Source organism: Rattus norvegicus, chromosome 11 (assembly GCF_036323735.1).
Source record: "Rattus norvegicus strain BN/NHsdMcwi chromosome 11, GRCr8, whole genome shotgun sequence".
In the NCBI taxonomy this organism is placed as follows: Eukaryota; Metazoa; Chordata; class Mammalia; order Rodentia; family Muridae; genus Rattus; species Rattus norvegicus.
In genome coordinates, this window is record NC_086029.1 from 96,094,375 (window position 1) to 96,121,882 (window position 27,508).

The 27,508-nt window shown below is 54.5% G+C and overlaps 1 protein-coding gene and 1 non-coding gene across 2 annotated transcripts in view; both read right to left on the bottom strand.

Annotated features, from left to right (window-relative positions):
• Nucleotides 1-27,508, bottom strand: part of Arvcf (ARVCF, delta catenin family member) — a 57,694-nt gene that overhangs the window by 1,924 nt on the left and 28,262 nt on the right. Inside the window, exons 3-16 of the mRNA NM_001131013.2 lie at nt 15,964-16,194; nt 8,038-8,196; nt 7,340-7,866; nt 5,989-6,488; nt 5,163-5,346; nt 4,572-4,689; nt 4,133-4,304; nt 2,667-2,738; nt 1,574-1,701; nt 1,193-1,343; nt 759-957; nt 546-657; nt 361-448; nt 106-159 (exon numbers count right to left, since the gene is read on the bottom strand). Coding sequence (NP_001124485.1) covers nt 106-159; nt 361-448; nt 546-657; nt 759-957; nt 1,193-1,343; nt 1,574-1,701; nt 2,667-2,738; nt 4,133-4,304; nt 4,572-4,689; nt 5,163-5,346; nt 5,989-6,488; nt 7,340-7,866; nt 8,038-8,196; nt 15,964-16,176 — 2,677 coding nt within the window. The 5' untranslated portion in view covers nt 16,177-16,194. The remainder of the gene's footprint in view (nt 1-105; nt 160-360; nt 449-545; nt 658-758; nt 958-1,192; nt 1,344-1,573; nt 1,702-2,666; nt 2,739-4,132; nt 4,305-4,571; nt 4,690-5,162; nt 5,347-5,988; nt 6,489-7,339; nt 7,867-8,037; nt 8,197-15,963; nt 16,195-27,508) is intronic.
• On the bottom strand, nt 22,910-23,044 carry Scarna14l2 (small Cajal body-specific RNA 14 like 2). The gene has a single exon (XR_005491558.1). It is a non-coding gene; the product is annotated as a small Cajal body-specific RNA 14 (non-coding RNA).

A 27,508-nucleotide genomic window follows, 5' to 3' on the forward strand; every position in this document is an offset into this window, starting at 1 on the left:
TTATCATAGCAAGGCCTTCTCAGCATCGCCCAGGATCACACCATGAAACCAGGTGGTCCTCCCCGGTCCTCTTGCCCGAGGTCGCACCTACATATCAGCACTCACCTGGACCAAGGGTATCCATGGGGATCACATCCCGAGTAGTTGACTTCTCCCCATCTGCAAGGCATGAGCAGGTATCTGTGAGCAGTGAGCAGGCATGGGGAGGGCAGGGCAGACAAGCTCGCCTTAGGACAGTGCTCGGTGTCCTGTCAGGAGTCTGTCCTGTCTCCTTACCCCACCTATCTTGTGCACTGGCAGACGGGAGCTACTCTTAAGCCTCAGGGTAAGTTTCATGTCCCTCTCCCCTGTTGTGCTCACCAAGGTTCTTGTCTACCAGTGGCAGTGTGCTGTCATCAAAGCCTCCAGAATTTGGTGTCCCTTTGGGTCCTTTGGCAGTGCTAGCAGACTAAGAAGGCACAAAACACAAAGAAGAGGTGAGGCCCAAGACACTCCTGCTCAGAGTCAGACATAGCAAAGTGAGAGATAAGGCGGGGCAGCTGTACCTGGAAGTGTGCTTTCGTCCAGCCGTCCCTCTGTAGGGCTCCACGCAGCTCCTTGTAGCTCCACACAGTCTGTAGCACGTGTGATGCTGCCTTGGCCTCCCGCACTGACTGGCTACAGCAGCAGCAGCCAGGGCTGGGGTCAGTGGCCTAGCGCATCCAGTCTCCCTCCATCCCCAAACCACCCAGCCCTCAGCAGGCCCTGCCCTCACCCACCTGGAGGCCACAAGTGCCACCAGTGCAGGCACACCACGGGCCTGCAGGAGGGAGCGAGCATTGTCCAGGCTGTCGGACACAATCTCATGGATGGTGTTGAGCACAGCTACCACTGTATCCTCCTCCAGGTGGGCACTGGGGTGGGCAGGAGCCTGTGCGTTGCGAACATTCCGAACCAGCTCTGTCATGGCGTAGCTCCCTAAGAAGCAGGGTCAGACGTCAGGACATACCTCTGCCCGACCCCTGTGGGAAGGACTGGCATTCAGATAATGGATATCACCAGCCACAACCTCTGCTGAGTCCCAGGGGCTGGGAAAAGAAGACCTCAGCTCCTACAGCTTAGCAGCTGGGAGGGATCTGGTCCCCTGAACTCTCTCCTCCCACAACCTGTTCCCAGTGCCCACCCCTTGGCTCAATCCCATCGGCATCCTCACCGATGAGGTCTTTGTTCCGCTGGTCTAGTGACAGGTTGCGCAGTGCGATGGCCACAGCACGCACCACCTTGTCGGTCTCAGACTGTAGCAGTTCCACCAGCACTGGCAGCCCACGTTCCTTGCGCACTGTGGCACGGATATACGTGGCCCACTGTGAGGGTAGCAGAGATGGCGACTGCTCAGAGCGGGGCTGCCTTGCACAGCACCTACAGCCAACCGCGCTGATGACAACACAATGCTCAGCGCCTCCCGGCCCTGAGGATATGCTGTGTGCTCTTCTCCCTCTTGCCCAGGTGGATGTGAGGGCTTGAGGCGGAACCACCGGGGTACCTGGACTCCCTCCGCCCAGGTCTCACCCTCCCCGCCAACCTGGCTCCTCACCATCCAGTTGCCAGCACTGAGGTTCTGCAGGGCACCCGCTGCAGCTTCTAGGGTGTTGAAGTTCCGGCTCTCCGTAAGGAGTGACAGGTAAAGTCGCACCACCTCCGGCTGGTACAGCAGCTCGAAGCCTAGATACAGGGCAATGGCAGCCCAGAGTCATGGTGAAAGTCCTTGCCCCACCTCCAGACCCTTCTTATTCATTGTTCTGGAGCAAGGTAGAGCTCCCTGGGACTGACACTGAAGTCATGTTTAACATCAATTAATGTCCCCATTCAGACAGACAAACGTATGGTGAGCCAGGAGGCAAAGCAGGAAGATGAGGGTCTCCCTTAACCCTGCCTGTGGAGATGGGATTGGGATCACCTGAACGCATGTCCAGGAGAAAGGTAGAGTGAGATGGACACTAGGCTACTAGCAACAGAACACACCTTCCCTGGATGTGACCTGGGCAGCACCCCTAGAAACATGGTTTACCTACCCCATTCAGACCACCCCACCCTCATGAGTAAGTAACAAGACTGTAGCCGATGTCCACTTCCAGCTCCCCAGTGACTGAGGCCCAGCCCCGCAGCAAAGATGGTGCCCAGCACAAGGCCTCATGGGTAAGAGCTAATGTGCCTTCAGCCTGCCCCAGTTAGGGGTATCTGGGTTCTTCTAGTAGTCCTGGGCCAGGCTGGGCCCCAGTAGGGCATTCTCTCACTAAGGCTAGTCTACGATGCCTTGCACAATGTCAGTGGATACTGGAAACCCAGCAGAGTTAACAGACAGCAGGGGTGACCCACCCTGGGCTGCAGGTGTCCATTCTCACACCCTGGCCCCTGGGTCATGGCCCTTTGAAGTAGCACGGCTTGGTAACACAGTATCTCTAACCCATGTACCTCTCTCTCACTTGCTGTGCGACCATGAAAGAGCTTACCTGAAACAACCTGTACACCGACTAAACCTGGGAGTTGCCAAGCCTGGGCCGTTCTCTAGGAAGCCCCATTGATGGATCAGTCTCTTTGGATACCTGACCCTCCAACCCCAGGCCTTCCTGGTCTACTCAATGGCCAGCACTGGGCCTGCCCCCCCAGCTCTGCTTCTATCCACTCACCTTTCGCAGCTTCAGTACGTTTGGGCAGGTCCAATGTGTCAAAGTTCCGGTCGGCCTCTGCATCCTTCTTCCCTGGAACGGAAGGGTGGCACATTGAGAAGCAGAGTCCACGACAGACAAGTGTGTACCAAGAGTCAGGTACAGTCCTCTCCTGCTCAGAGCCCAAAGGGGACACTAAGACACCACGACAGAGATGTACCGTCCCGCAGAGGAGTCAGGCTGGCTCAGGACAGGGGTGGCAGTGGAGCAGAGGTACAGCCTAACCATGTCCCGAGTACCTAAGCCTCCCTCTCATCAGGGACAGTAATGCAGCATGCCAGAAACAGTGCAACAAGGCTGGGCCTAAAATTTACATCCAAGGGGAAAACTTCCCCTTGGGGACCAATCGTGGACCAACCTACAGCAGCCAGTTTGTACTTGCAGGCCCTTCTTCAGCTGAGGAAGCTCTAGCAGGCAGCAAACCATTGCAGATGACCTGGTGCTCCTGCCCTGCTTACCCTGTGTACTTCTGTGCTGCACATCACCCATTTCATCAGAGGGGCAGATGGTCCCTGTGCTGGCCACTCTCTAGGCCCTGCCCACTGTTTGCTCTGTCCCAGGGCTGGCTTGGTAGCTTGTTCTGACTTTGTAAGCAGCAGCCCCTGGGCCTCCCCACCAGCCCAGGGCTACATTCCAGCCTCTGTCACAGCTATGCAGTTGTCATGGAGATGGCTGCCCTTCCAGGGGACGGGGGTGGGGCAGGGCCTGAAGGCTGGAAGGCATCCCAGCTGTCCCATAGTTGTCATGGAAATAACTGCCTGAGCCTAGGTAACAGAGTTACTCTGCTGCCCACTGCACTTGCCAGACCTGGACAGCACTTGCCAGACCTGGACAGCACTTGCCAGACCTGGACAGCAGAACAGGGACTCACCTTGATGGAACCACTCCTCTGGGCGGCCGGAAGAAGCACAGGAGAGAGGAGATGAGCCTGAGCAGCAGCAGCACCCTCCCATGACTCCTACTCCCACCCATGCGAGGGCCAAGCTGGCAGACTGTCAACCTCACTCGGGAACTCTGGGGACTCAGTACCCATAAGGCACAGGGAAGACTTATGGTCAGGACAAGAGAATGCAGCGCACCTGTCCCACTGCTGCAGCTGGGGGATGCAGGTACCTGAACCTGTACCCTGCAAGTGCTGAGGGTACCTGGCCAGGTGAAGGAAAGGGCTGTGCTTTCCAGTCTGCTCTGTGGCAGTCAGGTGGTGTCATTTGTGGGCCCTCGGAATCCTTCCCCAGAGTAGACAGATGTGACTAGCATCCATGGCCCACAGGAAAGGGCTAAGGCTAGGCCTTGAGTCTGCACCTTTCCCACTTGCTGTATGCCCACGGGGACTGACTTCAGCACTCCAGGACCACTGCCATGGACATAGAGAGCCCTGAGCCCTGGAAGTGGTGGGAAAGACACACATCTCAGCCTCACCCACCCACCTTTCGCTTTCTTGCCACCAAAGCAGCTGGCGTCATCCTTCCTCCGACGCTGGGAGGTTGCAGCACTGCCCGGGATCCCAGGCTCCACCTCCTGGTACCTGTCAGCCCCTGGAACTTCCTTGTGCACGTGGTAGGACAGGTTCCGCATGATGCACACACAGTTCTCTACTGACTGTGGGAAGAGGTGGCCTGGTTGAGCAGCAACACTGGACAAGGGGGCTGCTGAGCTTCCCAGACCCTTGTGTAAAGCTGTGGCTTTAACACCATCAGCACTGTCAGCCTCAGTGGGGAGAACTGCTAGGAGGGGCCCTGAGCCATATGAGGGACCGTGTGTTCTAGAAAGTTATGACGTCTCATCTGTGCTATTCTGGGGTGCTCCCTGTGACCCTTGGGCTCTGAGAACTTGGAGGGCAGGCTGGTCCCCATCTGCCTCACCCACCTTATTATCTGTGTCTTTCCTGCCCACAGCTGACTGCAGGGCATGTAAGAGAGCGTCCACCAGCCCTTCGCACTCACGAAGTCGCCGCCGGGCCTCTGCACCATCTGAGCTCACGTTCCTGGGTGGGAGGGAGCAGGACCACCAGTGACCCCCCTCCCATTTTTGTCCCACTAAATTCCCCAGCCCAACAGGTCAGAGGAATTTTTATCCTATAGCAGGCCCTGCTGGACTGCAGTGAAGGTGATGGTCTGTCCCGGGCAGTGGAGCTTTTAGCCTTGTAACTGTTGGGGAGGAAGCAGCTCCCCCTGCTCCCAGCTGAACCGGAACAGGATGGAGACGGGCCCCAAGAGGCCAGAATCTATGATACAATGGTACAAAACTGACGGACAGGCAGGATCTCAGGGATACAGGGTGGATATCCCTGTATCCCTGTATCCACAAGGTGTGTGTGGGTATGAACAGAGCTCCACTGGAAATCCCAGAGACTTGGGAAGTGGCTCGAGAACTCCTTAACTTTGGACAAACTGGGACAGAAACATGGCAGCTCCTGCCATCCTGCAGATATGGCCTATGCCCCGCCCCTGCCCACACCTCAGGCAGCCTGATGTGTTCTTAAAGACTGTCGTCCACTCGGCATCCCGGGGCTTCGAGTCTTCATTAGGCTCTCGCTCCCAGCCAGAATGGGGCACGATGACCTCATGGGTCAGAGTCTGTAAGCCGTGGTCAATGATGACCATCTTCAGGGGCTCGTAGGATGACAGGTTCCAGAGTGTGCCTGTAATGTGCCTCTAGTCAATAATGTTGGCCATGACCCACTGCCTCGGCCTCCCCAGGGATGACACTTAGGATCTGCTTCTGCTTAACGTCCTTGTCTTCCAGCCAGCACTCGAAGCTAGCATAATTGCTGCTGTTTTTGTGAGGGGTAGGGGTGAGGTCGGGGTTGGGAAGTTGTCCCAAAGATGGCACCTTTGCACATGTTAGGCAAGCAGTTCCACTGAGTGACACTCCGTTCACATAAGGAGCACTGAAAGCTGTAAGAGGTTCTGGACCCCATACAGCAAGGTGTATAGGCAGCACTTAGTAGGAGCTTTCCGCTAACAAGGAAAAGTTATAGGAGAGGTGTGACCAGTGATAGTTTATCCCATCCATTCCCTGCTACTCGAGTAGATGGACTGGCACATGCTCCTGAGACCACAGGACCATGGAGAGACCGTCCTGTGGCTCCCAAGTTCTCCAAGGCACAAGCTCTACCCCGGCATTTGCACAGGTTAGGAACCAGGGAGGCAGGGTCTGGTGCCAGCAACTCTACGGTTGCGAGAGTTGGGGACCCATCCCAGCACATGGGCCTACTACACTCCTGTTCTCCCAACTTCCGACTGAGCCATGTTCATGTCAGCCACGGCCAGGGCCCACTCACCAGTGACCAGCTCACGGACCTCATTGTCACGGGCAGCCCGCAGCAGGCGCACCAGGGCTGGCACGCCCCCGCAGTCCCGGATGGCAGCCTTGTTGTCGGCATCGCGGCCATAGGAGAGGTTGCGCAGTGCCCCGCAGGCCCGGCGGCGCACCTCAGCCCGAGGGTGATCTAGTAACGCCACGAGTAGGGGCAGCCCACGCAGCTGCCGCACCCGACGCTTGATGCCCTCGTTCTCAAAGCAGAGGTGCTGCAGGTAGGCTGCGGCGTTGGCTTTCACAGGGTCCACGGGGTGCCGCAGCATGGCCAGCACCTCGGGCAGCTCAGGGTCCCTCCAGCGCGGCTCCTTGCGGGTGCTGTCTACTGAGGGTGAGCGCCGCACTACTCGGTCCAAGCTGCCCAGGCTGCCCCTCTCAGGCTGGGCTAGAGGGGCTGTTGCGGCTGGGAACGGGGGCCGCTCTTCTACCAGCTCACCAGTGTCATCTGCGGTGTCTTCCAAGGCCCTGTGGATGAACAGATCCTGCCAACACCTCCACAGTAGCTGCCAGCCCTGCCCCTCCACATCTTGTCCAGGGCTCTAGGAATTCCCTGCCAAGGGGGACTGACAGCATCCTCCATCAGCCCCAAACGGGGTGGACACCAAGAGATGCAGGCCAGACTAGCCAGTGCTGCTGCAAGGTCAAGATTACAGCCCACGTCAGGAAGTCCGCTCCTGAACAGTGTTATTAACCGTGACTTAATGTCAGTGTGGCATCTGTCAGGGACAGGGCAGGCCTCCCACGTCCTTTCTGTGATAGCAGCTGACTATACCAGTGTAAGGGTAGAATATCCTCCCTGTGCATGGCCACTCCAATTAGACCATCTGACAAGGACACGTTTTGGCTCTCAGTGACCTTGTGAACTCTCACACTTCCCAGGAAAGGGGGGACTAAGGCCAGGAAGGTAACATAATTTGCCCAGTCATATAACAAACTCTAGACTTGGGCTGTGGTCATGTTTTCATGCTACAGATATAAACGAACAGTATAAAGGGCAGGATCAAGGCCTTAACCAGAAGGACCAGGGCGCATGGGGGACACGGAGGCACAGAAACTGCAGAATCACAGTGCAAACATCTGATGCCCAGGTCCTTGTGGCCAGCTGGCTGGCTATCAGAGCAGAACCATTGGAGTCCTTAGAACCTGTGTCACCAGGTGCACGCCTATCTTCCCAGGCCCGTTCTTGATGCCGTCCTTGAGAAGAACCAGAGGCAATTCAAACTGAAACACAGCCTGGAGACCTGTGGGAGGCTCTGTACCTGCGGAATGGAAGAGAGAATTCCCAGAAGAGGCAGTCGCAAGCGACAGGTGCTTACCTGGCACGGAGGCCCCGCCCGTACTCAGGTCTTCTCCGTGTGGCTGTGCTGTAGTCAGGCTCCAGGTCGGGGCCGCCCTCATCATCTGCAGCCAGGCTCCGAGTGTCATCCTCCAGGCCATATGGCTCTGCTTGGAAATGCTCAGGCAGAGAGCGGCCACTTGGTGGTCCAGATTCTGAGCCCATGGGGAAGGCTTCTCGGCGGCCAGGGAGTGTGAAACAGCCATCACCAGGTCCCGGGCCCAAGAGGCCAGTACGTGGTGGCCGTACCCCAAGCCCTCGGGACAAGCTGCCGTAGCTTGGAATATCACGGGGCTCGGGGCCATCGGGAAAGCCACCTCCACTGCTGAGGTAGGCTCGGGAGAGTGTGGCTGCTGGGCCACCACCACGCAGGACGTAGTGCCGGTCCAGGGGCCCATCAGCAAAAGAGCCAAGAGGAGGGCCGCCATCTAGCAAGGGGAGTCCATCTGGACCCAAAGGCACCTGGCGGACTGTCCTTGTGGTCACAGTCTTGACTGTCTTAGTGACCTGATGGACAAGAAAGTAGCAAATGGGTTTGGTGGCTCTAGAGACCAAGACAATGCCAGGGTGGCCTCAATTCCCCATCCAAACAAGTGGTTCCTGGGCCAGCTCACACACCTGTTCCACAGAAGCTATGCTTGCCCAAGCTACTCTCTCCTTGCCTGGGTCCTGCCATACCTTAGTCTCAGTCCGCCGGGTTGTACCGTCTTCTGATGTGACAATGGATACATGAGAGGTGGGGGTGCCAGGGTCTTCCTCCACAGTCACTGTCTCCTCCAGCACCTCAGGTGCCTCTGGCATCGTGGCCAGCGATGCCTGGCTACCCGGGCTCTGTTCCTAGAGGGAGAAGAAGGGTGTCAGAGGTCAAGATCCATACAGAACTCACTCTGCCTTGTATGCCTGCTGACCAGGGGTTATCAGTTCCCCAAACTGAGGTACAAGGCAAGTCCATCTGGACCCAAAGGCACCTGGCAGACTGTCCTTGTGGACAAGAAAATGGTATGTGGGCTTGTTGGTTCTAGAGATGGAGACAGTGCCCTAAGCCAGGGTGGCCTCCCTGAGCTTCAATGGCTCTGCCACATGCTTTTCTAGGCACGAGGGGGAAACAAGAAGGTCCTGCGGGATGTTTCACTGACATCACTTGCCTCCTCACGTTGACCGTCCTCCCCACCCTACTCTGTGAACCAAATGGCCCAGTCTTAGAGTCAGTTTCAGCAGTTTATACAATCCTGTACCAAGATCATCCAGGAGTCCTTGCAGGTCTGAGATACCCACCTTCTAAAGTCAACAGGCACTGGTCAACGGTGCTAAGATATTCTTGCTCCTTCTGGCCCAGAGGCTCTTGGAACATGGAGACCGTGTATCATATCAGACACTAGATATATGGATGTCTACTTACTACCTTACTACCACCCTGCAGAGAGGCATGGTGGGGGAATTCTGGACAAAACAGTTATGGACTGAGGCCCGCTTGTGTATCAGTCAGACTAGCCAGTGTGGAAGCCAATTCCAAGAAGACAGGCCAGTTCCTGCCATGCAGAGTGGCACACAGACCTGAGAGCCAGTCTGCCCTGGGCCCAGGCCCTTACCCTGTCAGCATTTCAGGGTTGGCATCTGGCCTGAGCAGGGGTTGGAACTCAAGCTACAGTGGGCGGGTTGGAGGGGACACATTCCTTTGTAACCATGGCTAGGCCGGCAGTAGGTTGTGCCTCCGAGCCCAAGGCCCAGGGAGGCCTAGTAGTTCATACTACATCTCCCCAGCTACAGAGCCACAATGCCCTTCCCTGGCCTGGGCACTCTAATAAGCAGGAAGCCTCCTCACCACAGGCCTCCCTGCAGAGACCACAGGGACAGTAAGCTAGCTCCTGTACTCGGGAGCACCTGGCCCTGACAGAGACAAGTTGATGAGTACAAGTATATCACTAGCATAGCATGGTAGGATATCCCCCCAGCCCTGGTAACAGGACAGCAGAGGCCCAAAGCACACCTCTCCCTCTCTCGGGGCCTTTGGAGACTTGAGAGGTGACTTTATAAGTGACAGAGCTAAGGCCTGGATGGAGAAGAGGTTTGCTAGAACTGCACAGCTCCTAGCAGGGATAGTTCAGGAATGCATCTAACAGGGAATCAGTGAGCTTTGCCACACCTCTACGGGCAGGGCTTGGTCCCTTTCCTAGGCTACAGATGAGAAGAATGTCTGGGCCTGTCCAGGGAGAGAAGACCCTGTTCCCTGGGAAAGGGAAATAGATGGGGCCCAATGTGGGGACACCTGGAAAGATGCCAGACTGGGTGACCTGGGCACTTCTCCAAGGACATGGACTGTACTGAGCAGAGGCCTGCGCTGCTGCTCCCTCTCTATTTGGTGCCTGAGTGTCAGGCTGCAGCTCTCACGGCTGGACTCTGTGAAGCTCAACAGGGGTTTCTTGGGGGTGGGGAGGGGAAATAGGAGCGGCATTCCTAGCTAAGAAGGAGGGGGAGGAGCAAGGCCGAGAGGACAAGTTGCTTAGGACATTCTGCCAGGGGACAGGGCCCCTTTGTAGATTTGCATACATCTACATACATTAAACATTCAGAGGCGAGCCCTGCCCTACTCCCTCCATAGGTGGTAAAGCAAAGCAGGATCTAGGACGTTGTGAATCACAGACCCTGGGCTGTGCAGAACATGAGACACAGGGCAACTGCGGTAGGTAATCCGGAGAGTCAGGATCTCCAGCAAAGGGTGGCCACCTATGGTAGTCACCCACTAATGTATGGGCTGAGAGATCCTGAGCTTCTCAGAGTCTCTGCTAGCAGATGACCTCAGGAAGCTAAAAACAGTCAATGACCTCACCCCGGGAAGGCAGGAGTGTAAGTCAGCCATGCTCCTGGGGAAGTCAGGCCAGCTACACATGCCTGGGCATACACACTGAAAGGGCTCTAGACTCATGTCTCTAACCCCTCAGATGGGCACATGCATATACATGAGCTCCCAGTCAGGAACATAGGCACAAGTACACTGATTTATGAGATCTGACAGTACCCCAAGTGCATTATGTCCCCTGTTCTCTAACACACCCTAGCTCCCATTACCTTTCAGGACTTTTATTGGCTCTAGTCCTTATGTGTGCTTTCAACACACGGGAAGTAGCCACTGACTCCAGTTATCTCTCCACTACTGGGTCCTGAGTGCCTATACAGATGGGAAAACTGAGACCTTCGGTGGCAAGAAGCACAAGGCCAGCCCAGAACCCAGCTTCTGGAATTTTTTTGCAGTGGGTCTGTAAAACAGTGGGCTAACAACCAGCCACCCATACAAACAGTGAGTGTCGGCTTGTGGAGCGTCTCCATGTTTCACAACCCACCTACCAGCCTATCTAGTCCCCTTACTTGTAGCACAGCCTGACAGCGGATTCTGGGTTGCTCCTCTCTGTACCAGACATGGGCACCTTTAATATATTGTCAGAGTCCTGTGCAACACACTGTGTGCCAACTATGCACTGTCGCTCCCTCCTTGGCTCCAGCCTAATCCTTTCTCCTCTAAAAGAGGCCAAATTCATCCTCCACACTTCAGAGCTATCAGGCCTAACGGGAGGGGTTGCTGCGCAGGTCTGGGGTTTGACCTACCCAGGTACCCTCTCCCTGAGGAGCCCCACAAACATAGTGCTGAACTGAACACAAACCTGTGGGGACTCAGTTCCCTCGTGCTGGAAAGGGAACCCATCCCACCCGCATTCCCAATGCAAGGACTATGGAGAGAAAGCCAAGATGTGCCAGGATAGAGCAGCTCATGCACTTTATAGACAAGCATCTATAGTCTGTGTCATGCAGAACAGACCACAGGTCTTCATGCCCCACCCTACGCAGTTCCTGCTGGTATACATCAACCATACAGTGAAGTCAGGTGCATACTTGGAGCCCACACCTCCGGGGGCCAGGTCCCCAGAGGGCACAGAGTGGCTACTACCAGATGGATAGAGTTCTGAACTCCAGCATGGCCCTCCTGGGCAGTGTAGGACAAGTCAGGCTGATATCTCCCACCAGGCAGGCCCTGGGTCACCACAAAATACCACCTCCTTTATGCCCAGTCTCTGCACGACCCTTCCACAGCCCACAGGAGCAGTAAGCCTGCCAGGGTGTGGCCCCTGACAGTGGCTAAAAGGCCAAGGGTCGTGTTGTGGGCTGAACACACTGGGGAGGGGAGCAAGTGTCACCACTCCCAGCTTCCCTTAAGCCTGAATTCATCACATTGACAAATCCACGACCTCCCTCCTACCACCAGGTGTCCTTTAGGCAGTCCTGCTCCATACAGAGCTTCAGTCTCACTGCTTATCAAACCCCACTCCCTCTGAACACAGTACATGTAGCAGCACACCTGCCGCTCACCAGTACTGGACCACATACAGCCTGGACTCCGAGCAAACCCCTCCTGCCACCACACGTGGGCAGTACCGGGCTCTGCTCCTCCCTCGCCCTCCCCTCACGTGCAATGCCGCGGCAGAAAGGGTTTCCATTAAATCTCCAGAAGCTGCTCCACTGGTCCCTAGAGTGTAGTCGGAAGCAAGCGGAAGGGGAATGGAGGGGAGCTGAGAGAGCCCCCAGGGAGCAAGAGGCCTAGGCCAGTTTCCTTCAACGGGCGGGCCTCGCTCTTTGGGGAGGGGCCATTAAGAAGGCTCAGTGCCCCGCCTTTTCCCCCTCCCCCGCCACCTGTCCCACAGACGAAGGGGTGCACCCTTTCCGAGTCACCCTCGATTCCAGTGCAGGGTCGCCCGGCTTGAGCCCCCATGCGGGGGTTCTAGCCCCTAAGGTACCGAGGCACATGGGGCTCGCACACGCCCCCTCCGCGCAGGGCAGCTGGCTCACTCCCGCCACCTCCACCGCTCCTGCCCTGGGGGTCAGAGCAGCCGGCTCCAGAGCAGACAATAGCTGCGGAGGGCTGGCTGCTCGCCGAAACAAAAGCGGGTCTTCCCGGGTAGGCCAGGGCCTCAGGACACCGCCCCCGACCCCCGCGGGACCGAGTTCTTTCCAACCTGTCTGAGTTCGGCCGGCATTGGACCGAAGCTGGGAAGCTGCAAGCCGGCGGGGGCGGCAGCTGGACCGCACTCCGCGGGCGCTTCGGCCGCTCCAGCTCTACTGACTCCCTCCCGTGCAGGCGGACCTGGCAGCGACCAAGACCAGCAGCCAATCGGGAGGGGCGCGCCCAGGCGGGGCGGGCAAGGCTCCGCCCCCCACAGGCTGGGGCGGGACTCTGCAGCTAGGCCTGACAGGCTGCCAGCCCCAGGTCTTGGCTCCTAGCATCCTGCCCTAGGGTTGGCAACCCCATCCCCAACCCACACACACCAAGAGACTTGGGCAATTGTTCCTTCTCAGGTCTCAATCTACCTCCAGTGAATGTGTATATGCCTATCCACCTCTACAGTTGTGTAAATTGAGGTCCCACAGAGTAGACCTGACCCAAGCTACTTATCCTGTGAGTCATTTTGCTTTTAAGACATAGTTCTGGTATGGTCAAGCTGCAAGGGCCTCACTCAACATGGGTCTCCAAGTGAAGGTCACCGCAGAGCTTAAGTAGGGACTTTAGTGCATAACCCCACAGGGCCCCCAGCTTATGTCTTGGGTTCCCCATCAGGACACAAGTCAGTATTGTTTCGCCTTTTGAAGGCCATTACCGTGTATCAAACAAGCCAAAAAGCCAAGTCTGGAGTTGCTCCCTCTGGAATGGGGCTCTTGTCCAAAGCCCTGGAAACAGAACTGGCTTATACCCTGTTCTCCATGCCTTGAGTCTATTGGGAAAAGACAGATGGGCTGTGGGATCTGAGCCAGCAAGATGTATCTCGATGCACCCTACGCCTTCCAACAGCCACACCTGGGGAGTTTGACTGCTGGAGAAAACAAGTACAGGGAGGGGAAGCAGAGAGTATGGCCTTTTTTTTCCCCCCTCCTTCCACACTATAGGGCATGCTAATGACTCCTGTATCATATATATGAAAATAGGTTTTGAGAGAGTAGAACTGAGGCCAGCCCAGGGAAGCTCAGTGGGTCCTCCAAGGAAGGGGCCCAGGCTTGGTTTCCTGCCTCCTGTGGGTTTCTCCTCATCCCAATCTGAAAAGTCAAGCCTGCCCTGAGGCCCCACCTTGCCCCCACGATGTGCCACTCGCAGAGGCTGTACAGCTAGCGTGTTCAAGCATACTCATGCATGCTAAGTGCCCACTGGCCTCAGTTTCCTTACTCAGACCAGAACTCTCTGACTTCTGACCTCCTTCATCCTCCCTTCATGGCCACCCTGGTCAATTAACAGAACACACTGTTTTGAGGGAAAGCGGACCAGATTTTCCAACTGTTAGCACCCCAGCCACTTGGCTAAGCTGGAGGGAAGTCCAGTAACCTGACGACCAGGTCGTAGTAGTGTGTTTCCCCCATCTAAGGCAAGTGTCTTCATCCTGCCAGAACATGAAAGGCAGGCACCAGGACTGGAACAGGAACCTTGGACCGTAGCTCCCAGGCTGCAAGCTGCAGCTCCCTGCCCTGCAACCACCCCAAATGCTCGACTGCCTGTGCTGACCCTGTGCCTCAGAGGAAGGCTCCAAGACACCCTTGTTGGGATTAATACACAAAGACTCAGCACTGAGGCAATGGCTTGACCAGCCTGAGCCTCCTCGTGTGCCCATTAGCCTACCAGATCTGGCTAGAACCAAGAAAGCCAAGAGTGGGTAAGGAGAAGACACTGAGGTCAGCAGCTCCAGGCTATGGGAACATCTTCCCACCAGGGCAGGGACCCTGAGGGCGCCCTCTGCCTTCCCGTACTGCTTGTCAATGAGATGGAGAACAGAGCCTGCTCTATCCTTGGGAGGACTGCACTGAGTATTCTGCTGCCTGAACAACAGCCTAAGGGGCAGTGACCACCACTGATTCCCTGTGACCCAGCCGAGCTGATCTACTTCCTGTAAAAGATTAGGGAAGGTCAGCAGGACAGACCTCACCCTGTGGTTGGGTTTGGTTTTACGTGCCAGGGCCTCCTGTGTGCTAGACACAGGCTATTAGAGCTGCAATCCCCAGAGCTTACATGGAAGACCTAGGGTTTGAGTCAGCAAGCCCCTCATGGATGTGGCCCACTCTGCCAGGCCCACTCCCCTCAGTCCTAATTCACTCTCCTGCCTCAGAAAACACTCGGTTGAAAACATAGTTGGAAAATAGGCTCTTCAGCTGGATGTCGTGGGGCATGCCTTTAGTCCCAGCAGTTAGGAAGCAGAGCCAGATAGATCTCCTGTGAGCTTGAGGCCAGCCAGGGCCACACAGTAAAACCTTGTCTCAAGCGGAGTAAAGGAGGGTGGTGTCGAAGAGAAGGAGGGTGAAGAAGAGGAGGGAAGGAGAAAACCTGACTCCCTACTGGGCCTGGGGTCTCCTGGAAATGTGATCTTCGGCGCTGAATACGTTTTTGGTGAGTAGATTGAGTAGACAGAGGGACCCTTACCTGTGAGCCATCAGACAAGGACAGCCGGGGGCAGTCCCGACCTGTCCCCCTGAGCCTCGCATAGGCAGCTGGTCCAAGAATCTCACATGCCCAGCTCCTCCCTCCCTCTCTGGCTAAAACAGGTCAGGGTTTCTACAGTCTCTACCAGTACATGTTAGGCACAGTTCCCTAGGATGCAGGTCCAGAAGAGGGCAGAGACTGCAGGTGCTAGCATGAAAGGGCTGCTGCCAAGTTTAAGAATGCAGGGGCTGGGGTTGGGGATTTAGCTCAGTGGTAGAGCGCTTGCCTAGGAAGCGCAAGGCCCTGGGTTCGGTCCCTAGCTCCGGAAAAAGAACCAAAAAAAAAAAAAAAAAAAAAGAGCTGAGCAGAGGCTGGCACCCCGAACCTGCCCCTGCTCCCTGCAATCTTGGGGTTGGGGATTTGGCTCAGTGGTAGAGCGCTTGCCTAGGAAGCGCAAGGTCCTGGGTTCGATCCCAGCCCTGGAAAAAAAAAAAAAAAAAAGAAAGAATGCAGGGGCCGAGCATGGGAAACTGAGGGTTCTCCAGCCGTTCCCTGAGGAGCTCAGGGGACACACACAGGGCAAGCATCTATGCTGGGTGGTGAGGAGTCCGTTCTTCCTGCTGGTAACTGGCGAGCTTCAGACATAAAGGAATCCTTGACAATCACAGCAGACCCCAACCTCTGGATTTCCTCATTCTGGGACCTCCCTGCATCATGACGTGTAGGGAAGGGCCAAGACACTCCCACTTGAGCATCCTCCGGCCCTACCTGTGGAACAGAGCTTCCCGCCTGGGGCCATGGACGATGAGAGATGAGAGACTGATGCTTCTAGGTCACTGAGATGCAGGCAGATAGTAGGATCCTGCTTGCTTGAACAAAACTCTTAAAGAACTGCCCCAAACAAATCCAATCCAGCTACCTGAGTCCTGAGGGCTCACTCAATGGAGAGAGCGAGATTCTAAAAGTCAGGCATGCCCTGTTCTTTTCTTCCTACTGTGCCTGGCATAGACAAATGGGGCTTATGGCCCCCTTGGGATCTACTTTCCTTTCCTTCCCCCCAGGCCCCAGCAGACCTACAAGCCACTTCATGCTAGCTTTGATCCACCAAGACCTCAACTGTTTCCCTACTTAGCTGTCTTTACCCTCCCCAAGACTATTACCTGCAGAACCAGCTGCTGCCAGGCCATTGGCAGGGGCTGCCCACTGCCCACCATACCACCACTGCTCATGCCAGGCTGCTGGGCACGCTCCAGCTGCAGGGCGACGTGGCGCCGTTCTTGCTCTAGTGCCCGTGTCAGCCGCTCGAATCGGGCCTCCTGTTCTTTCACCGAGGCCAGAATGCTGGCGGCCGAATGCACATTGCAGTCCTCCATGACCAGGGTGCCAGCAGCCTGCAGGCAAAACAGAACAAGCTCAGGGTAGGGTGGAGCATCAACCTGGTGAAGCCATCCTGGGCCCCCTGCCACCCTACTCACAGATCACAGGACTCTCTCCCAGGCCAGAGCATCCAGCTCTCTGGAGGGAAGCTGCATTGATTAAATTCTAAATTAAAAGCCATTAATCTGAAGCTGGCCGGAAGCAGGCAACTCCCTCCCCGTGAAGCTAGGCCTCTGACCCGGGCTCTCTGCTTCCTGCCAAGCGCAGCTGAGCCATAGACCATGGGTTTCTCAGAGCCTGGTGGGAAGAGGGGGAGGGTTGATGTGATAAATACTCTATCTTTCAGGCTTCTGGTTACCCGATTCTGCCAGCTGATTCCAGTCTCATGGGACCACCTCAATCCTGTCCAACAGATACACACAGAGGGTGAGGGTCCAGCAGCAGCCACAAGGCTGGTATGGCCAAGTCAGGCAGCCAGCAGGCAGGTCATGAGAGGCTGTTCTACTACAAGCACAGGGCACCAAGGCTGGCAGGTAAGGAGCGTTCCTGGAGCTCCTGGAAAGACCGACTGTTGGACCGAGAGTTCAGCCTCCACTGGACCACTGTGACTCCAGGAGTCACAGCCACTCCACCCAGGGCAGGGCTGCTTTCTGCTTCTCAGGACTGAATAAAATCCAGCTGAGGTTCTGGCAGAGTTACATTATACTCCCTGCTTAAACCTGGCCTGTGCATGGCAGGCCTGACCTACAGGGAGTTCCTGAGCTTGAGGTCCAGCCTTTAGGGAGGCTCAGGCTTGCCCACACACTAGCTCAGTGCTATCCCTTGAGCCCCAGGGCCCCAGGGGATTGGAGAGAGGGGGCTTGGTGTTTGCAGTGATACGCCAGCATTTTCCTTGCCATTCATTCTCTGGCTGACCAGTGTGTTTGTTTTTCATGAACAACAAAAATGGTCCAAGTATGCAGAACTCAGATAGGCTCTTGGCTGCGGGAGGGGTACAAACATACGCCACACTCAGTATGTGGCCTGAAGCCCAGGGTTGCTTGGGACCTGCTCCCGGCTGGTTCCACACCAGCCCATGGAAGCAGACTGCTGGACCACTCACCCCTGCCCCAAGACAGTGTCTGAACTTAGAGAAGGAAGGCCCTTGCATGGGGATATCATGCATGTACTGGGTGACACCTACAGAAGAGGCACAGTCCCCTCGGCAAGACAGCTAGGGGAAGTGAGGCCCAGTGAAGGCAAGAAGTGAGTGCTGGCCCCCACAGCTGTTCACTTCCTCTGCACCTGTCACACAAATAAAACTGCCAATGTGACCTTGCAGAAACACTGGTGTGGGCAGAGGAACTGTCATTAGTTGACCATAATCTATAAAATTAGTCAAACTTCTGTTGAGAGAGGTGGTGGCCACCACTAGGGAAAGAGGTAGGAAGAGAGGTGCAGATTGCGCTCTCTGGACACCATGGCAACACAGAAAGAAAAGGTGTAGTCACAGCAGGGGCACTACCCCCCCAACACACACACACACACACACACACACACACACACACACACACACACACACACACCAACCTAGGCGTTGACAGGAAGCTTGATGAGGATAAGGGCTGAGCCTTGAAGAGGGTCCCGCCCTGGAGGGGAAGCTTACCCTAGGAAGGGCTGAGGTGGATCATGGAGTCTGATTATCTTTCTGGAAGCATCAGCCCATCTAAGCTGAGCTTTAGAACCACCAGGCCAGGTGACCGGACAGACAGCTATTAGTCTTGTGGACAACAGTTAGCTTCCTTCCCTCTGTGTAAAGATGGAGAAATCCTGCTTTACCTCTGATTTCACCCCGTGCCCTCTAACCCCTGATAAGGTTAAATCTGTTGCTATGTATCATAATGCTAAATACTGGCCCCCAATGTCTGGTTGCCCTCAGGGGCAAAGAAACCCTCAAGAACACCAAGACAAGACAGACTATATAACCTTGCTCCTCAGAAGAGGGGTAGACAGAGTTTCAGTTCCCAGGCTTGGGGTCTGAGGCAGGAGAGAAGAGGGGGGAAGACCCCATGGGGTAAAGCATCCTGAGAACTGGCCGTAAGGGCTGGCCAGATAGAGTAAGAGCAGCCCAGGGGGAACACGGCATGTCACACCTCGGAGTTATTTACAGGGAAGTAGACAAGATAGCCACAGAGGGTTGATGTCTGCCCAGCTCTAGTGCTGATTAAGGCTTCCTATAAATATAAAAGTTTTGTGTCTTTTATCCTGGAACTAAATGATCTAAGGCAGGGTAGAAAGCCCCTGTCGAGATGAAATATCTCCCACAACAAACCCCTCTCTGGCATAAGCAAACCTGGGCTGCAGCCTGGAGATAGCTTCCCAGACCCGCCACCTCAAACATGCCACAGCTCTGAAGGAGATTCACTGGCTCGAGCTGGGGCTGGCTGGGGGCCTGGAACTCTGAGGCTACAATGAGAAAGTGGCCAAACCCCATATTGGTCCTTCTATTACCCAATTCAGCTAACTCAGAGCAACATGACTGTTGAGTTTCCCAGGGGACATCCTGAACACTAGCTAGATTGTGGGGAGGTAAAGTCTTGGCAACTCCATAGGAGAGCAAACCATCTTCCCAAACTATGTGTACCTGTCTGCTCTTAGATGGGGTACTGACTCCAAAGTGTGGGTACCCATCTAGGTTGATCAGAGGAGATGAGATATGGGTGACTCAGGCCTAGAACACAAAGAGACAATGGTTCCTTTGTTTGTTTTTGGATTTTTTGAGAGTCTCACTTTATACCTCTAGCCAGGAACTCTCTTACTATATAGACCAGGCTGACCTCACAAACTCCTAGAGATCTGCCTGCTTCTGCTTTCTGAGTGCTAGGATTAAGGGTGTGTGCCACCATACCCAGCTCAGGGCAGCTTTGTTTGCATAGTAACTCAAAATGCTATTTTTTATATTAAAATAATTGTAAAACTGGGCATAGTCACACACACTTGGGAGGCAGAGGCAGGCAGATATTTGTGAATTTGAGGCCAACATGTTCTACAGAGTGAGTTCTAGGACAGCTAGAACTACATAGTGAGACCCTGTCTTGAAAAAAACAAAAACAACCGAACAAAACCAGTAAATATTTGTTGTCATGAAAAGCAAAAAAAAAAAAAAAAAAAAAAAAAAATCATGATATTTTTTGAAGATTGACAATATCGACTTCAAAGATACTTATCCCAGTAGGGCTTGGGGCATAGAGCTGTAGATCCAGGGTAGGGGTGGGCACCAAATATGCTTCTGCTGAATCCCTGGGATTACCTCAGGAACATCCAGGCAGGTGTGATGTTGTGGGCCTCAGATGATGGCCTTTCACCTAGCACCTAGCACCACTGCTCCATACAACATCCCATCCGGGTCCCAGCAACCAGCTGCATCTTCTTATTAAATGTGCAAGGAAATAGAATAATGAAGGCTCCCGTCTGTGTGAACTGATACCAGAGATGCCAGAGAAACCCAGGAACCTGGAAGAGGGAGCTGGAAGTCAGGACTGAGATTAAATTTGAAAAACTCAACAGCAAAGGAAAAGTGTTGCCAGGCTTGGTGGCATGCATGCAATCTCAGTGCTCAAGAGGCACAGGTAGGACGAGAATCACAAACTCAAGGCAAGCCAGCCTGCTCTCAATAGTTCAAGGACAGTCAGCACTGCACACTGAAACTCTGTCTCAAGACAACAGGAAGATGGCTCACTGGGTAAAGTACTTGTACACCCAATGACCTAAATGCCGGTCCCAAGAATCCACGTGAAAATGAGACACGGTGGCACAGAGTCTGTAATCCCAGCATGCCCTACCAGGAGGTGGCAGCCAGCCTGGAGAATCTTTGGAAGCTCCAATGCTAGTTAGCCTGCTGTATACAGCTAGCCTGGTATATACAGCTAGCCTGGTGTATACAGCAGTAACCACAAGAGACCCCTTGTCTCCAACAAGATGGCAGGCAAGGACTAATGTTCAAAGTTGTCCTCTGACCTCCACGTGTGAACTGTGGCATACGCACACTTATACATTTGTACAACACATGTACACACGCTTGTACACACACACACACACACACACACACACACACACACACACACACACACGGTTGGTTGGCAGGATTTAAAGCAAAACCAAAAACTGAGAGTGACAGTCGCAGACACAGCAGGCAGTTATTGACAGTATCAGGGTTGGAGTCCTTGTTCCTGTGTTCCTGTGCCCCACATGGGCTGGGAGAGGCCTAGAGCAGAAACCCTGTGCACAAGTTAGCTGATCCAGGCAACAGGGCACAAATGGAGACTAGAGAAAGTGTAGATCACAGACAGGAAGACAGCGGTGATGGGAGGGACCGGTGGGTGGTGGAGAGATGAACGGGTGAGTGGAGATGGTAGCACCCTATGGGCCAATGTGGTAATGGGTGGGTGGGTGGGTGTGTACTCGAATGAGTAAGAGAGTGGCAACTGGGAATGACTGTGGATGGACAGACTGGGAGACGCATGGATAAGGGAGTGGACAGACTACTGAGAGATGAGAGCAGAATGAGATGAGACAGGAGGAGGCTGGAAGAAGAGGTAATAGTGGGCCACAGAACCGGTATGTGCCAAGAGAGCGAAGATGGCTGTGTGAGCACACAAGGGGTCAACGGGAGGATGGGCAGTCTGAGGCAGCAGATGGGTGAATGGGACTGAAGGCAGACAGAGGATGGCTGGGGAGGGATGGAAATGGAGCGTTGGGTGGGACACGGCCCCAGCACTCTGGGGGCAGAGGCGGGCAGACCCGTTAGCCTGTTCAGTCTGAGTACAAAGTTCAAGGTCAACCAGGCCTACAGAGGCAGGGGTGAAGGAGAACGGAGAGATGGGAATTTTATAAGAATACAGGTCTCACAGCCACGGGGAGAGGATGCCTGGTAGCTGTGTATTCTGCGGCAGAGAGAGGCCTCGCTCGCTCTATGAAAAGAGCGATGGGCACTGTCGGAGGGGACTGAGATGGAGGATGACTCTATCCCTGAAACCTAAAGCAGCATTTTCTGCCTTCCTGCTGACCCAGACATTCCTCCTCGGAAGAGCACAGCCAAAGGCCTGGCTGGGAAAAGCAAATTACAGGGCCAAGTTCAATTAGGGTTGAGGAATTAGAGGAATTTCATAAGGGTCAGTAGGGGGCGGAAGGGGGCCTGGCTCCAGGCCTGAGACCTGCCAGCCACCTATCAGAGGTCAGGAAGACACAGTTACACCTCCTTCTGACCCATACGCCACACTCTGCCCATCTCAAGCAGGAAACGGACACGGCACCAAGAAGTAGCTGGCAGGAGCCGAATACAGGCCCAGAAGTGCCAGGCCCATCTTCTGCCCGGGGAGCATCCTGGGAGCAGCTCTGGTCTTATGTCCTCAGCTGTGCAGCACAGGAAACATGCCTGCTATATATGGATGGCCAAGCCTTGGGAGAACTCCATCTTTATCTTGTCCTCATTGAGGTCAGATGGTACCCAGAACCCTGGGAATGGCTTCTAGCCAAGCTCAAAAGGACAGGCACTGTGCCCAGACTGGGGACAAATCAGAGGGGGTCTGGAGCGCGAGTTTCACAAAGCATGTCTGCACCGAGGCTGGGAGGGAGCACAGCGTCTGTGGCAGGAGGTACAGGGTCAAGGGTGCTGGGATAGGAAATAGCTGCTCTTGGCCTCTCCACAGAAGCATAAAGATGCACCAGTAGGATTTTGTGAGAAAGAAAACATTTCTGTACATTAAAAACAAACAAAGTACACAGTGTGGTCATTTTGAAAAGTGACAGACTGAGCAACACGTGCGGCAAGCATCTCAGGTGATGCAACAGCAGGAGCTTCAAGTCCGCACCGAGCCTTCAGCACAGCAGAGGCTGGGCAGGGCGCAGGGCTGGGGGGGTGGGGGGCCAGGGCGCGGGGCTGGGGGGGTGGGGGGGCCAGGGCGCGGGGCTGCGGGGGTGGGGGGCCAGGGCGCGGGGCGAGTGGAGCAGGGCGCGGGGTGCAGGCGCAGGGTGTAGGATGCGGGGCGCAGGGCGCGGGGCGCAGGGTGTAGGATGCAGGGTGCAGGGCGCGGGGCACAGGGTGTAGGATGCAGGGCGCAGGGCGCGGGGCGCAGGGTGTAGGATGCAGGGCGCAGGGCGCGGGGCGCAGGGTGTAGGATGCAGGGCGTGGGGCGCAGGGCGCAGGGCACAGGACGCAGGGCGCAGGGCGCAGGGTGCAGGGCCACCAGCTCCCCCCTTGCCTCTCTACTTTGTGCCTCAATCATTTCCGAAGACAGTGTAAGGAAGCCGAATGTAGTGACATATCCCTATATTCCTACCTACCCAAGAAACAGGTAGGAGAATCATCTAAGCCTTAGACAGTGGTTCTCAACCTTCCTAATGCTGTGACCCTGACCGCAACCAGAAAGTTATTTCATTGCTACACACAACTGTAATTTGACTACTGTTATGGATCATACTGTAAATATCTTATAGGTAGGATATCTGACATGTGACTCCTGTGGAAGGGTCACTCAACCCCCAAAGAGGTCAGGTTGAAAACTGGGGGCCTAGGAGCTCAAGGCCAGACTGGGCAACACAGTGAGACACGCATTTCAAAAACATGAGGTAGTAGGGGGCAGAGTCAGAGCTTCAAAAGAGAACTGTCCTGTTGGAATTAAGTATTTTGAAACATTCAACATTTAATTCATTGAGGTATTCTTATACTTTTTGTTTTTCCTCCCCCCCCACCATGTATGGAGTCATTGCACAGAAAATGCGACAACTGTACAGACCCTGTAGGCAGGAGCCATTTGTGTTGACGGATGTGGCTGTCTACGGTTGCACTGTACAACTAACAATACAATCAATACCAGGTACAGTCACGGCTTTTTGTTTTTTTGAAACAGGGTCTCTCTGTGGTAGTCCTGGCTATCCTGGAACTCTACCTTTAGATCAGGCTGGCCTAGAATTCAGAGATCCACCTGCCTCTGCCTCCTGAGATTAAAGATGTGCCATACTTTAAGGTGCTCTTACATAAATAAGTTAAAACAGAAAATAAAAAAACAAAAACAGCTGGAAGTGGATAAAATGACACACACAGGTGACACGTCTGAAGACCTCAAGCTAGAGGCATGGCAATGACTTTGCACACACGTAGGCACAGAAAACTCTAAGGATCCACTCCTGGGGTCACAGCTGTAGCTGAGGTGTCCTGGTACCGGAGTCCCCAGTTTCAGTTTTCCACATCTGAGAAGCAGAGTTAAGGGTATAAACTCTGAGAAAGAGAGAGGCAGCCATCTTTCCCACCAGACGCTGGAGACTACCAGTCTGCTGGGGGGCGGGGGGTGGCGAGGGATGTGTCTGCTGCCTCAGGAAGCAGCTGGTTTTCAGGCAGCCTGGAATCAGATACAGCCTGGAAATTAGATTTCCCACAAAAGAGGCAAACCATTCTGGCAAAGACTCCGGTTGGCGTGGGGGTGGGGAGACATTTCAGGGACTTCTGTCTCCTAGGGTATGCCTGTGGTGTTCTGACCTCAGAGAACGGATCTCAGATGTAAGGGGACCCTCAGTGGGTTCCTTCCTCACAGTAGTGAGGCATCTTAGGCCAAGGGCTGTCCAGGGTCAAGGAAACTGATCACGCCCAGACCAAAGGGCTTCTAAGAGACCCAGGGAGATGAGGGGTTATGGTAGGGTTGACCCTGAGATGCTGGGGCTCTAATCAAGAACAGGATGCTGCTGTAGCCAAGGAGCCAGGGGACTCAAGGCGACTTTTGGGGACCGCTAGGCAGGTGGGCAGATCAGTATTCTAGGAGTTGTAGAAGGCTGCTAGAGCCTGGGCTCAACATTTCCCTGGGGGCAGACACCTGTTCTCCGTTTGGTTCCCTTCAAGCCTCCGTGTTCCATGAAACTCATCTCTCCATAGGACTTAGGAAACACAGAAGATAGTTATCTCCCACTCGGGGCAGTCCCTGATACCCCGTCTGTGTCTGCCGCAGACATCGGCTACAGCCAATGGTGCTACCTTTGCAGGCTCTGAAAGTGTCTCTTAAGGAAGCAAGGAGCTGTCACCAAGGACTACGAAGACTATGAGGACTAAAGTCTATGAGCAGGTAGCTCCCTCAGGATGTGTCCTCTCACAGATGTCTAACACGCCTAGACGGGAATGGAGCCATTCCCCATTTGGTTAGAGATGTTGCTGAACTACTAAGAGCCCACCACGGGATGCAGTGAAGAGGGCAGCCATTGCTTCCACTGCTTTCCTTCCCTGACTGCTACATGCCAGTGGCTTTACATTTTAAGGAAACAGGGAGCAAGAGACACAGAGCCAAGCTTGCCCCTGCATTTTGGGGTAGACATGAGGATCAAAGTACCTTTAAGGTACTCAGGAGGTTCTCAGGAGTTTGGGAGGCCCACTCATCCCTAGCAGTACTTATGGGGCCCTGTCAAGGACAGTGTCCTGCAAGATACAGGCCTCAGCTGGGCAGGTGCAGCAGTCACTGTGTTGGCTGCCAGCCCTGCAGACTGTGCTGTTGGCCTGCAATGTCCTCCCCCGCCTCAGATGGTGGGACCCCTTCTGCCAGGCCCCTCTATTACCATGGCAACACTCAGGCTTCTCTAGAGGGACAGAGCCTCTTTGTGGTGACACAAAGCCCCTTTGAGGTGCGCCCCCCTGCTGTAGTCAGAGAGCCTTTGAGGGACAAAGGTGGCCCCCAGTGCAGCCTCCCAGGATACAAAGCTAAGGAGATGAGATGGGGAAGCCTAATGGTTAGGGATTGAGATCTGACTACCCACAGAACAGGCCCTGGTCTGGTAGAGTTAGTTAAGGGTTGTCAGACAGACCCTAGCACAAGCAGTAGCTGTTTTCAGAGCTTAGTCTTTCCTATATTCTTGTGACAAAAGAGAAACTTTGCGAGGTGGTGGGAAAGACTTTTTGAAACAAGGGATTCTCATGGGACAGCAAACACCTAAACTGGCATCAACAACAGTACTGGGCTGAAGTCCCAGTGGGAACAGGGATGCTAAAAGTACTAGGCAGGTAGGAGTCATGTCAGCTGTGGGGCCTAGAGATGGCTATCTCAGTCTTGCTCCAGATCCCTTTAGTTTCTGTGACATCAGTTCCCCCTGCCATAGAGAATCTCAACTTCCCTGCTTACTCTAGGAAAGATGTGGCCAGGGACAGCTTTGCTATGCCCACAACCCAAGAACAGGCCTGGTCAGGAGGGTTCCTCACTGTGGACTAGCTCCTCCTAAGGTTAGGGATATAGAAGCCTGAGGGTCGCACACACGGCGACGGGCATCCTCTGCACACCTCCACTAGTGCAGTAGCTGTGTATTACTCCAACATCAGTCTAGGAGGCCAGGAGATGATCAGGCCACCCTACAGCAGTCCCAGCCCCGAGATGCCTCAAACATGGACCCCTCCCAGCTATCCTGGCCTGAGGGTCATGCCCACCCTGACTGCTGCTGACCAGGCACTTGGCAGTGTCCTGGCATGCTGGGCGCTCTGCCCAGAGGCCCTCACAAACTGACCTCAATCTGACCCACAGTAGCTTTGCTAACTAAGCCCCTAGTGGGGTAATGAGTTCTAGTGGAAGTTCTAGTGAGGTAAAGTGGGCTTGATGTAGAGGGAGGGGATATCCATCCTTTTGTGGGTAAGTGCACCCAAGCCCTAGGGAGACCAGCCAAGAGACCGTTCCCAACTCTGCAGGGCCTCTGAATTGCCAAGCACCACAAGTGGCTCTGACATAGGCCCATGCTGCCCTCCCCAGCCCGCTTCCCCACTGGTATTCAAGTTATCTGCTGACACTGTGGACATGAGGATGCTAAGCAGGGACCTGCAAATCCTCTCAGTCAGCTCATACAGGCTCACACAGAACAGGCAGGGGCTCCACCACCAGGGAAGAACCACCCACGGCCTCCGAAAGACAGCGGCTTAGAGAAAGGTAGTGACGTTCTCATTTCTTCATCAAGGACACTATACTCAGGACTTGGGCAGGGAGACTGTCCTCCCTGTTTGCCCTGGCCTGGCTCATCCTGTGGAGAAATGTGTACTGAGTGTAGGAGGCAACCTATGGCTGGGATGTCTGGACGGCACAGCTGTGGTAGGTGTATTCCCACCTGGTTCTGGATGGACGGAAGGTCAGAGTAGGCAAGAGGATGCAGAAATCCTGGCCAGCTCAAGGGGCTCAGGCCTGCCTTCCTGGGGCAGGTGGGACAGACTTTGTCAGGGGGGAAGCTCAAGGCGCCCTACATCCAAGAGTTCTAAGTGAAACATTCACACTGACAACGGGAAACCCAGCGGTTTCAGCCCACGGAGCCATGAATCAGAAGTTAGCACGAACCCCAGCACCATCCCACAGGGTCCTCTCTGACAAGAAATTGCCAGTACTCTCCTACTGTCAGCCACCATGGCTATAGGAAGGGCAAAAGCCAGGCCACAGTACTCAGAGCTGAGCCTTGGGAGGATGCAGAGTGACAGTGGCCTGTCTGCATACAGGTGACTCTCAAGAGAAATACTGTACCTAGTGTGGCCCTCCTGATAAACGATTAGAAGCAAGTGGCATTAGAGTCTTACAAGGGAAGACTGGTTCACTCTGGCCAAGAGGATGCAGCCTTTAACTCCGTCGACTTGAGGACGTTCCAAACTATCTAAAACATAAAAGAATTACTCCAGTCCAGTCAATTACTTGACCAAGGGACCCGTCCCAGAAAGGCAGACTCCCTTTAAGCCACACTAGGGAGACAAGTGGAATAATCACCCCTTTAATGAGGTGCTGCACCGTCCCTTAGAGCCCTGCCACACGCTCTCCCTTCAGGCTATCCTAAGGTCCCAGAGATCTTTGTCCCTTTCTGAGCCCTGACTGAAATAGCTGTAACTTTCTTCTCTCTTCTATTTTTGTCTCTTTCAGACACTGGCCAGAACCTAAGGCTTGTTTGTTTTTGCTGCTGTTTTTGTGTTCTTTGGGCTTCCTTACTCTCTCTCTCTAAAGCTCTCCTCCCCACTATGTGGCAGTTTGTCTGCCATGTGCTGACCACTGTGTCTGCCTCTAAACTAATCCAGCAGAGTGTCGTCCTCCTTGCTTGCCATCTCCGTCCCCTCCTCCGGCAACTGCTGAAGATTACAGCTTTCCTGCCCTGGGGCTGGTTTGCTTGTGTTTGTTTCTTTAATAAAAATGTCCTCTTGGGGGGTTGGGGATTTAGCTCAGTGGTAGAGCGCTTGCCTAGGAAGCGCAAGGCCCTGGGTTCGGTCCCCAGCTCCGAAAAAAAGAACCAAAAAAAAAAATGTCCTCTTGGACATTTAACTTTAACTTTCAAAATCTTCTCGCCTTTTAATCTTTATTTTTGTTT